The sequence below is a fragment of the Pseudochaenichthys georgianus genome, chromosome 5 (assembly GCF_902827115.2).
Source record: "Pseudochaenichthys georgianus chromosome 5, fPseGeo1.2, whole genome shotgun sequence".
In the NCBI taxonomy this organism is placed as follows: Eukaryota; Metazoa; Chordata; class Actinopteri; order Perciformes; family Channichthyidae; genus Pseudochaenichthys; species Pseudochaenichthys georgianus.
Window position 1 is genome coordinate 19,380,513 of NC_047507.1, and position 12,304 is coordinate 19,392,816.

General features: G+C 42.2%; 1 protein-coding gene across 4 annotated transcripts in view; it reads left to right on the top strand.

Moving 5' to 3' along the window:
• The first annotated feature begins 593 nt into the window (after positions 1-593).
• erc2 (ELKS/RAB6-interacting/CAST family member 2) overlaps positions 594-12,304 on the top strand; it is a 48,957-nt gene continuing 37,246 nt past the window's right edge. For all 4 annotated transcript variants that reach the window (XM_071203129.1, XM_071203128.1, XM_071203127.1 and 1 more), the window contains exons 1-2: positions 594-764; positions 5,243-6,056. In XM_071203129.1, the coding sequence (XP_071059230.1) occupies positions 5,379-6,056 (678 nt within the window). In that variant the 5' untranslated portion in view covers positions 594-764; positions 5,243-5,378. The remainder of the gene's footprint in view (positions 765-5,242; positions 6,057-12,304) is intronic.

Genomic DNA, 12,304 nt, shown 5'->3' on the forward strand with positions numbered 1-12,304 from the left:
ATCCACTTTGCAAGTGGTGTTGGGGTAATTCTGTTTCTTCTACTCAGCCAATAAGAATTAAGTGGATCAGATGTGCAAGAGTAGGGAGGAATAAACGACAGGATGAAAATATTGAGGATTTTTCCCCCAGAGTTGAGCCTGCCAGGCGGGCAAATCCCTCCTCCTATACACTAGGATTGGCACACTATAGTCCCCTCCCTTATTTAACCCCAACCATATTTTACCTACAGCAATAAATCAGAATGTCTTGATATGGGTGATGCACAGCTGGTAAGAAGGGCTGCCTAAGAGTTAAAATAAAGGGCAACACATACCCCATCGAAAACCCTTCTGTCGGCTCTAGCCATGATTTGACGACTGATCCAAAGCCACTTATCTCATTTTGAATAAGGCCCTCCTACCCATACTGTAACTACATCACAGTGTTTCCGGGCACCTGTAAATAAATGAAAGATAACAACAGCCATTGAAGAGACAAATATGAAACTCAAATAACAAACTGAAACATATTTGATTATTGTGTGGTGACTTTGTCAATAATTACCATTCAACACCGAGATGATGAGAAATTGAGAGCAGGCCGCTCCCGCATCTCCTCCGCCCATCCCCTGCTGCCAGCTGCCTCTGTGATGCTGCTCCTGTGTGTAGAGGAGGAGAGAGCCGCTGCCCAATGACAGCGCAGGATGCTCAGAGGCTGCTCCGGTGAATGGAGGCGTCAAGATGTCATCTCAAGCGGTGAAGGAGAGGAATTAACATCGAGCAAGGTACATTTGCCTCTTTTATTTTACACAAAGTCTGTCCGCGTTTCTTTTTCGAAGTGTTGGCACGTGTGTCCTTTCGTTTTTCGGGCGTATTGTGAGCGTTCTGGCTTTAGAAGCAGAGGCTACGTGCATTTAAAGCCATTCCGGTAGTCGTCGATGTGCATATAGACACAGCTAGTCAGTGCTGACTTGATACCTGGAATTTGTACTTTAAAGCCGCGTGGAAACGATAGTGCAGCGACGTATTTCAAAATAAAGGTTTCAGTGGGCTTCCCTACCTCGGGTAAGAATAATATGTCATGTATCAGGTGCTCGACGCACACCACGTCGGAGCCATCTAAAATGTAGGCCCAATGAGCTGTCAATTGGTCTGTCGTGCCTCCTATGCTGCATTCAATGTTAGTCAGCCAACATCACCAGTAAGCAAACATAAGAGTAAATATTTGAATTGCAAACGGGAGCCTTAGTGTGTAGCCTAATTAAGATAAACATCTGCCGAGGTCGTTTCATACGAGAGGCTTTTTTTGCATTCGCAAGCCATTTCAAAGCAGGACTATTGTTGAATATTGAATTGTGATGGACTGGTGATCCGGCTATTTCAAGACCCACACTTGTATTTTATCATCCAATCATTTAAGTCTGGGTAGCACGGGGTTGGTAGGCTATGTAGTAACGTGGTGAGTAGGCTGCATGTGTTGCATTTGCTCAAGTAGCACTGCACCGAACTGAACAGCCTGGCATTTCTTTTCACATGAAATGCCTTTATTATCAACCCATTGGAAAGGCTATTTTTAGAAAAATCCCTTTTGTCCGCCCTAGACATGCGTTCTGACCTCAAAAGCATGTTCTCACAGTCAAAGATCACTGCTTCTAATTAGTAGTCTTATTCAGATTGGAAAGAGTTGGAATAAAATGCCTGCATGCTGGCTTTCAAAATGTCATGATCGCCTTATAGAAAAAGACTCTCCCTAACCCCACAGATACACTCAGCATTGCCTTTGGTGAAATCTTTGTGTCAGAACATCTGAATCCTCCCATCTGTTAACGCACCACTGCTCTCTGAATTGCCAGTGATCATTTCATCAGTGGCCTGTAGTAATACTGGCATTTGCTGACAGGACTTTGCGTGTTACTCACTAATACCTGAGTAGTGGTCACATATGACAGTTACATCATGGCTAAGAGCCACATAAAGCTGCATGGTAAATATCTAACAATGAAAGTTAACCTTTTTAAGTATTTGTCATATCCTTTCTTAATTGTAGGCTACTGATGGGTTACAATTGGCCTTCTCAGCTGGCATCTCTCAGATTTTCCAGTTTTATCACTTTTTCTGCAATGATCTAATGATCGCACTTTGGTCAATTAGCTTTGCTCAACATAAGAAATGAGCCTTACTGCTCTGTGGATATATGTGTGAAAATGTGTGTAGAACATGATTTTGTCTGCTATGGATTTGTACACAACATATTATATTAAATTAGATGTCCAATATGTACACAAATGATAATTGAATCGTTGTATTTGTTGATGTTGAATATATCTGTTTAGAAACACTCTAAATCGAAGATCCCTGTATCATACTGCTAGAGACAAAAAAACGTAATTATGATGGGTCACCTTGGGCAATTTTTAGTTTTTCTGGCATTGCATGGATTAGAATATTAATTGATTACTGAAACACATTTTGCAGCTCATCCCTGTACACTTTTACTTTTGGCTCAAACCATATCAGTATTCCCATACGCATACTAAACATTTGACAGACTATGCATCTAAAGCCCTTAAGGCACAATATGCAGCTGGGTAAATAGACAATTAAAAACATCTTATATACAATACAGACATTACAGTGAAGATGGTTTACTTTTGTTGAGACAGCCAGGTTCAGTGTGTTTATTTTTTTTATAGTGGAAGTCTGTAGTGTTAGTATTTATTTTAACAGAGTTTTCCTGTCATCATGATTTTTCTGAAGTAGCCTAGATATTTTTTGGCATATGTTAAAATGTAATAAATAGCTGAGGGTGAAAATTAGAATTAATACAGATGAAGCTTGAATTAAAGAGTGGAGGTTGTGGTTGGATGGCACACAGCGCAGATCACTGGCCCACCCGTGCAACACAGTTTGCATAATCTTTTTTTTTACTTTTCCCCACATCACATAACTTGATTTTGATGTGATTCACAATAACAAACGCAGCGACATAAGTGAATCATAGCTGAAGTTTAATAACACTTACTAGAATGCGTCAGCTGACAAACAAGATTTGTATATACCGTTTTCAGGGTAAGATAAGGCAACTTAAAGGGGTACCAATAAGCTACTGCCTGAATCACAGGAAGGAACAACAGTTGCAACATGGAAAAGGCTAGAAACAAATATTATCACAGAAAATATTTATTAAAGAGGAACAGTAATTAAAGTAGACTGATGTTAGATCAGTTTCGTCCTGAGAAAATAGGACCATTTTATTATGCGGCTCAACAGACAACATGCAGGTCAATTATCCTTTATTATAAGATAGTTTTACTTATTCTGCCAATTGCTGGATCTTTTTATTGTTCCAAATACATTTTCCTACCAGACTTTACAGACCTGCAATAATACAGAAAATATGATGTTCTAGTTATAATATAACCCATCAGTCTAATTTAACAACAGTTTACGCAGGTTGAACATTTGTAAAGGACGTTTTATTTAAAAACGGACTAATGCAGATAAGAGCTATGTGTTTTTTTTTTTATTGAATTTGCCAGTGTATCTCAGCAACTGAACAGAAAAAATAAGTTGGTGTACATTGTTCTTATACTATAAAAGCAAAATGTTAACACATGCTCCGTCCAAACCAAATTCAGATAATTTGTTCCGCCATTTTATATTGGGACGTTCCTGTCCACTCAGACCTTAATATAACTAGCAGTGATGACAGTGTCCTGTCCGACCTCCTTTGCCAGCCTGCAGTGATCACCTCCTAGCTACGTGTTTCCACACAGTTCAGTGAGTGCAACTGAGGGTCTTGTCATCTAAAACTTCATACACAGAGGAAACCTGTTAACACATGAATTGTAATTTCCTCTGTCACTCAGAATCATTAAAGAAAATTAGGGGTGATTGGGATTGTTACAAAGACGGCTCTCCATGAGGCCTTTAGGCCGTCATGTCAGCTTGACACTTCCGCAGCACTCACCCTCTTAGTTTTGCCACTTTTTTTGGAACTTATGCTTCCGTCATGTGAGACGACTGAGGTGTTTTATCTGCGTTAGCCCAGGCATAGTCACCATGGCAACTGGGTCTGAGCAGCAAGTTTCACCCGAGGAGAAAAAGTAACGTAGTTCACTTTGATGGAAGAGTCTAATTTTTTAGACTATCCAATATTATTTGTCACCAGACAGCCTGTGACATCAATAAGGTCTGTCAGCAACTTTGTCTCCAACATTCGCTGTTAATCCAACTTTTGTACTTACAAATATTTCTACCATAATGTAATAATGGAACAGACATTATGTGTCATCTCATGCTTAAATATTTTATAGACAGTGAAATATTTCGTACGGTATTAAAGCTTGAGGTATTATTAAATCAGAACAAATTAAGCCATCCATATCCCTTGCTCCTTGTTAGGCAGCAGGCTATGCACTATTTTAGGATCTTATGATTTATGCCATTTTAATAAAATGGTGGCTAGTAAAACTATAGAGCATATTGTGAATTGCACAACAACATGGTTACAAAATAATTGCCCCATGGCTATTTTATAAGCACGTTTTATGTGTTTATTAGATAATACAATTCAGAAGAGGATTAGTTTATGTCATCGGCCACGGGCCTAATTATGACAGCTGAATTTGTATTTGTTATTGCACTGAGTTGGGGATATTGTAATGATTACATTGTTTTGTGCAATACCGTGGTAGATGTTGGTGTACTCTGGTGCTCTCTGACTATTTGTGATGTTTTATAATCTCTATAATCTCACTATAATCACTGATCAAAATGGGGGCCAAATTGTTCTTTTACTAATTTGGTCTTTACAGAAATAGCTGATGCATAAACTGTGTGCTTGTTGTTTTACATTAAGCCTGATTCTCATTATAAAAATCTCCAGAACAGACAATATACTAGATATAATATTGTATCCTCTGTTTTAATTAGTTTATAGTTTACCCGATGTGCTCTGTGGTTGTATAGCTGTCTGGCCTGATAGTATTAATGGGATGTAGATAAATGTTGGCCAGTGGGTAACCAGGATGATGCTGGGAAAATTCCTAGGCCATTTGATATACTGTAAGAGCCACATAAACGTTGACAGTTAGCTGACGATGTTGGGTAAGACAGTCTTAAAAACTATTTATCTAACTTGAGCATCTTTCAGGCCAATTTTCTTTTCCAGGGAAACCTGCTGTTTATTTCTGCTCCTTTCATCTGACACATACAAACAGTTGTTTTTCATCTAACAGGTTATTTTCTCCTGTTTCCTCAGGTCTGACTTTGAAGTGTTCCACCCATTAAGGCATGAAATAAAGTCACTCATGTATGCTTCAGAGGGTCAGAGCAGTCTCACTTCAGCACGCTCCCATTAAGGACCCTCTGGCGGCCACACCGCCGATTCACAGGACATGTACGGCAGTGCCAGAGCTGTAGGCCATATAGAGAGCAGCCCCGCACGGTCCCCGCGCCTGCCAAGGTCCCCCAGACTGGGCCATCGGAGGGCCAACAGCGGGGGCGGGGGTGGTGCGGGGGGAAAGACGCTCTCCATGGAGAACATCCAGTCACTCAATGCTGCCTATGCTACTTCGGGGCCCATGTACCTGAGCGACCACGAGGGCTTGGGCTCCACTGCCACCTACCCGAAAGGCACTATGACTCTGGGACGCGCCACCAGCCGGGCCATGTACGGGGGCCGCGTCACAGCAATGGGCAGCAGTCCCAACATCGCCTCAGTGGGGCTGCCCCACGGCGACCTGCTGTCTTACAGTGACCTGGGCTCCCTCTCCATGCTGCAGCACCACCACCACCACCACCAGGGGATGCCCTCCGCACTGCTGAGGCAGGCGGTGCGGAGCAGTGGGGGGGAGCTGCTGGAGTTTCAGGTCCAGCTCAGGGATATGCAGAGAGAGAATGAGCTGCTGCGTCGGGAGCTTGACCTGAAAGACAGCAAACTTGGATCATCTACCAACAGCATCAAAAGCTTCTGGAGTCCTGAGCTGAAGAAGGAGCGGATAATGAGGAAAGAAGAGGCCGCTCGCACATCGATCCTGAAAGAGCAGATGAGAATCACTCATGAAGAGAACCAGGTAAAACCAAACCTCGCAGCCCTTGTAATCCATCCATTACTGCAGTCAATTTCTCTAGTCTGCTATTTCTCTATGGTCTTCTTTGATCTGTGTGTCTCTGCTTTCACCATCTTCCACATCCTCAGACCCAGAGTTCAGAGCATTATTGCATTCAGTCATGTTTTTCAGTACTTGTGAAACCTTTCTGGAAAGAGTTCTTTGCGCACATAAATATTTAAAGGTCTCATGTCATGGCCATTTCTACTGATCATAATTCCATTGTTGAGGTCTACTAGAATAGATTTAAATTGTTCAATTTTCCAAACTCACATTGGTTTCTCATACAGCATCTCTGTATAGTATGTGTATTCACTCTCTGTCGTACACGCCTTGTTGGAGCTCCTGCTCCCACCCCCTCCCTATGAGCCCACTGTGCTCTGATGTGTGTTTATGTGTTACAATGGCATTTGTTAGCAACCAGAAAATGACACCAGCAATGACAAACAGATGAGAATGTTGCATGGGGTATGGGTGCCGTGTTGGCGGGACGTTGCGGGGCTCGCTGCTGCGATGAGCGGACAGTGTGAGCTGGATTACTGGTGTTGTTTCCTGGCTGCTGCGTGGGGTCTGCGAGACAGCGAGACACATCGAAACCCAGCCCGAACCCAGCCCGAGCGCACACACACACACACACACACACACACACACACACACACACACACACACACACACACACACACACACACACACACACACACACACACACACACACACACACACACACACACACACACACACACACACCCGCAGCCTCCCCGCCGTCTCAGGCTGAGAAATCTGCGGAGCTGCAGCTGAGAAAAGATTGAGTGTGTGTGAATAAATGTAGAAACTTATCAATATGCAGAAAAGTTATTTATCTTTCATCACCTAATTGCCCTAGGAATATTTTTTTTTAAATTCAAGTCAAAAATAAGTTTTAACAAAATAAAAAGTAGATATAAAGCCAAATAACCTACTGCACTTGCATTCAATATGAGAAGAAATTGTATCTGTTCACAGGTCAGCTCTTGGTTTAATTTGAGATTTCAGCTACACAGAAAAGTGCACAAAGTTTTTTTTTTTGTTTTTTTAAGCAGTTCTGTGAGATGATGCAGCTGATTGTACGAAGTCTCAAGCAACGTTAAGTCTGAAATTTGCCAGCTGGCTGTCTTGTCTGTGTCAGTCTGTCTGCGATTCTGTCTGTCTGGGGTTGTGTGATGCAAAACCCTGAGCAGTCAGCAGGCCACTCATCACTCAACACCATCACTCCACCCTTCAAGGTCACAGCAGGACCATTAGTGTGACCCTTAAATGAGACCTGCCTGTCTTTGTGCAGGACATATCTGCATGCGATTGTGTGTCCTAACATCCCCTTTTAAAACGGATCAATTGTGGCGCACCTGATTTGACTGGAGGTTAAAGAGCTGCAGTCTGCCAGCCCTGAAGCAGTGTCACGCTGCTGAAGGGAAAGATGTGGAGCGCTCTGCCTCTCAGTTTTACCTGCTGGTGGTCCCTAGAGGGGAGCCAGAGGTACTTTGATCCTTTTATATCTTTATGATTTATGTAAATGTATGGGGACAGTGTTCGGGTGTAGAATGTGCCTGTTCAAGCTTAACCAGCTCTGCCACTGACAAGTCCAAGCCATTCATCATGCCACTTATTCCTTGTGTTCAGTGTGATTAAATACTCTGCGGGAATCCTTGTATATATTTTTAGCTTGGCTTCATACACTGTAGGAGCTGAATGTGTGCGACAGAAGAAAGCCGTATAGCGTTGGCTTTCATGTCTTTTGTACTCGATACAAAGCGAGAACTCTTTTTATTGTATTTTATGCTCAGCCTTGTCCATCACTGTTTGCTCTGACTCTGTCTGCATTGAATTATATTTATATTACTCCTGGCTGGTGTTGTGGAAACTTCTAACTGGTTTCACAGAGAGTAATCAACATATCTTGATAAGATAGTTTAACCAGTTGGGCACACTGAGTCACTTGCGTCCGTCACTTATGGCCTCGAAGATGTCATACCTTGGAGTCCACAAACAACAAAGAAGGAAGTGTCCCAGTGCACCCACAACAACAGACCATCTGTGACCTAGTGTTGACCGGTCACAGAATGGGAACAATAACATTATGGCTCAAGCAGCCTATGTCCTTAAAGGAGATAAACAAACGTCAGGGTTGGTCCTGTACGTCATATCTAGGAGTCTAGGTTGGGTTCATTAATGAAGTATTCCGGCTAATAAAAGGCAGATGTGCCTTGTTACTATAATTGGTATTTTTTCTATCTTGAATACTGGGCTGTGAGGCCTCCTTACGTAAGTGTATACTTACGGTGGGATGGTTTGAGAGGCTGATTGAGGAGCAAATTGCCTCATTAATAATGGAGTAATTTCAGGCCAATCATTACATCCATCTTCTAGCAGCCTTTACAATTGCATCAGGTGCCTTAGGCCTCGATTAGCTTGAGCCAATGCAGTGCATCATTTATTTTGTTAAAAAAATAAGATCTGGGGATATGTGCATCTTTTTACAACATCTTAGAGAAAAGAAAGCCGCTCAGGCATTAGTTTATCTTTCATCTGTTTCATTGGAGCACAAACTGAACTGTCAGTGAAATACCAACCGTAGCCTTCAGAGCTTTAATAACGACAGTCGATGGTCAAGACTGGAGGTAACTAGCCCAGGACGCATTTTGTATGTACTATGCTACTGGCTCAGGCAATACCGTTAATCTATTTGACTTGAATTCAGCAGAATGTTTTGTCATGCTGAAGCTGGACAAAATCTGCTGGAGGGAAGTCTGTGAGCTACATGTAGAGCGGACTGAGTCATGACCACTGCTGCTCAGCCACCCAGTCGGCCCTATTCAACACATAAGCCCCAAAATGGAGGCTGAGCTTCCTCTCATCACACTGCCTTTGCTATGCATGGATACTTGCCTCTAAGGCATGACATGTTTTTATTTTATCTTTACTCTGTACTGCCGAATGTTACATCTCACAGTGCTATAAAGGGGGAATATTTGTTCAGGAGGGGACTGTTGTGTCTCAGTTAAGTATAGGGTGTTGGGTCTCTTACACGTCCAATACATTACTTCTGTAGTGTTAATGTGGACAGTGATGTTTGAATTCATGATCACAGCTTTCTCCCCTTTGTAGTCGTGCCAGCTAATGTGTGGTGTTTAGTCATCACCACCCGTCTGTCTCTTGTGTGGGAGAGGTAAAGTCACATTTAGTCGTTGGCACACGTGATTCATATGAGGTGAAGCAGGTGTGCACCCCACACAGTATGTTGAGTTAAAGCGAGAACCTTATGGTCATGCAATGGACAGTTTTGACTGCTTTGGCTATTTTGTCAATGAGTTCGAAAACCAAACATTGAAAATATATATTAATACGTTGTGGTTTTTTTACAAAACTTTCTTTATTTGGATATGAAGATGTTCCTTAAATTCACCCAAAGAAGCATGAATTTGCATATTTAAAGGTACTGTTTCGGAAAACTTCAATTAATTTAAGAAATCAATAAAGGACGTTTTATGATGACATATGTTATTATTGTTTTTAAATAGTATTGTATTTAGATCTAGTTCAGATCTTTCAGGAGTCACATACACATGATGAGTAAAGGTCATGACATTGTGAGCTCAAGTTGACTCAGGGAGTATCATGTGAACATTTAAAAGAGCTCATCAGTTTTTCCTGTGGTAACCATCCCCCACCCACGGTGAGCATATAAGATGGCTGCTGCTTAAGCCAGAGGAAATAAAGTAATGAAATAAGAAGTCTCAACTATTGCAGCAGGAAAACATGTACAGTGTGAAAGAACACTCCTCATTAATTGTGAGGTTCCTTTGGGAGTTTTTTACATGTTTACTTAGTGTATCATGCTGTACACATTATGATGCGCCCTGAGACACATGTGTGATATTGGGCTTTACAAAACAAATCTGATTGAATTTGATTAATTAAGATGGGAGTGGAGAATGAAGGAACAAAGCTAAAGGGATAGGATGTTTTACATTCTGCTTGTGTCTTGTTCTTCGGAAGAGCACGTCTTTAGATTAGACCAGTGCAGTGCTAACAGTGCAAAAATGGCCATCTTACACAAAAGCGAGAATGCAATAAAGATGTGTTCTTCTTTGAAAGGAGGCCAGGTGATTCATGAAAAGAGAATTAGACAAGACGGTGAATCCACAGTTTTTACAGGCTGCTGTGGCTTAGGAGGTAGTCCACTCATGGTTATGAACTTATCCAGGGTTGGCAGTTTGATTCCAGTCATCTCATGCCCTCATGTCAGCTTGTCAAATCTAGTTTTTGAAAATAATTTTGAATGACGTTTTTTTTATACTACTATAATACTTGTGCTATTTGAAAGGCGTTCATTTGTTGACATTGCTGTTGAAGAGTCAGCCTTTTCATCTATCTGAATAGTTTATTTACTACCTGCCCTGAAAGGCTGTCTACAGACTCTCACTGACTTCACTTCATCATTACACAGAGGCTGTGTATCATTGAGCATGTTGCATCAGTTTAAAGTGAAAGATTTAAGACATAGTATTAAATCAAATAGCTGTCATTACTAGAATATAGGTTCTGGATCTGGATTAATACTGAGCAGAACCCAGAGGTATCACGCTCAGTGGGGGATGGATGATCCCCGCTAAATGTCTCTTAAAATTTGCCGGAAGCACTCCACGGTTTCTGCGATGACAGCTTCTTCTGGTAGCAAGTTCCACTCTCTGATTTTTCTCGGAAAGAAGGAGTATTTAAGAGTGTCACTAGTTGCAAAAATTCGCTCGAAGTTCAAAGAGTTGGCTTTGCGGGTTGCACTTCTTCTAACTGGCTCTAGGTACATTGATGCATCAATGGCTGAGATGTTATGGACAATCTTGAAGAAGAGAACCAAACGAGCCAATTGCCGCCTTTCACTTAATTCCACCCAGTTCAACCGCTTGAGCATTTCTGTGACACTGCTGTCCCATTCATAATCTCCAAAAATGAATCTTGCACCTCTTCTTTGTACTGATTCCAGGGCATCACTGTCTTTATCAGTGTAGGGGTCCCAGACCGAGCTGGCGTACTCTAGTTTAGAACGTACTAGGGCCACAAAAGCTGTCTCAGTTTCTGGGGACAGCGTCGCAGGTTCTGGCGTAGGAAGCCGAGCGAACGGTTTGCCTGTGTTACAATTTGGCCAATGTGTTGGCCAAAGATAAGGCTGGTGGGTCACCTCTTTTAACACCTGGCCACATAGAGTATAGTTTTTAATGTGCGGGTTTGTTGATCTGCTTGTTCGTAGGATGTAGCACTTACTAGTATTAAAGCACATTCCCCAAGTGTTAGCCCATTCCTGAAGTCTAGTTAGGTCACCCTGTAGGTCTTCTTGATCACTTCCATTTTTAATAGGCCTGTAGAGCAGACAGTCATCCGCGAATAACCGCACTGTAGATGCTACATGTGACGGCAGGTCATTAATGTAGCATAAGAAAAGCAATGGACCCAGCACAGTGCCTTGTGGGACACCAGAGTCAACGTGAACTTTACTTGATTTCATCCCTTCTACGACTACTTGTTGGCTTCTTTGCATGAGAAAGGTTGTGGTCCAATCAAGTATTGGGCCGGTTATACCCATGTGGGCCAGCTTTAGCAACAGGTGCTTATGTGGAACCGTGTCAAAAGCCTTTGAGAAATCAAGGATTGCCACATCGACTTGCAATTTCTGGTCATGATATTTTGCCAGGTCATGTATTGTGACTAGGAGTTGAGTTTCACACGAATGGTTTTGTCGAAATCCATGCTGGAATGGGGTGAGGACATTATGCCTTTCCAGGTGATTCAACAGGTGTTTGCAAATGATGTGTTCCAGGGGTTTACAACATACTACTGTCAGGGAAACTGGTCTGTAATTTGCGGCGGTGTGCCGGTCCCCTTTCTTGAATATAGTAACGTTTGCCTGCAGCCAGTCATCAGGTAGATTTCCTGTTTGCAGTGACTGCGTGAATACGCACTTGAGCAGTGGGCCTATTTGGGGGGCCAGCATTTTGAGTATACGATTGGGTAGACCATCTGGGCCGCTAGCCTTGTTGATCTTAATATTTGCCAGTAGTTTGGTCACTCCTTCAGTCGTGATGATCAGGTCTTCTATCTGCGGGGCTGGATCTCCTGATATAGAGGGCTGGCTACCATCATCCTTAGTAAATACAGATTTAAATTGTTTGTTGATGAGTTCA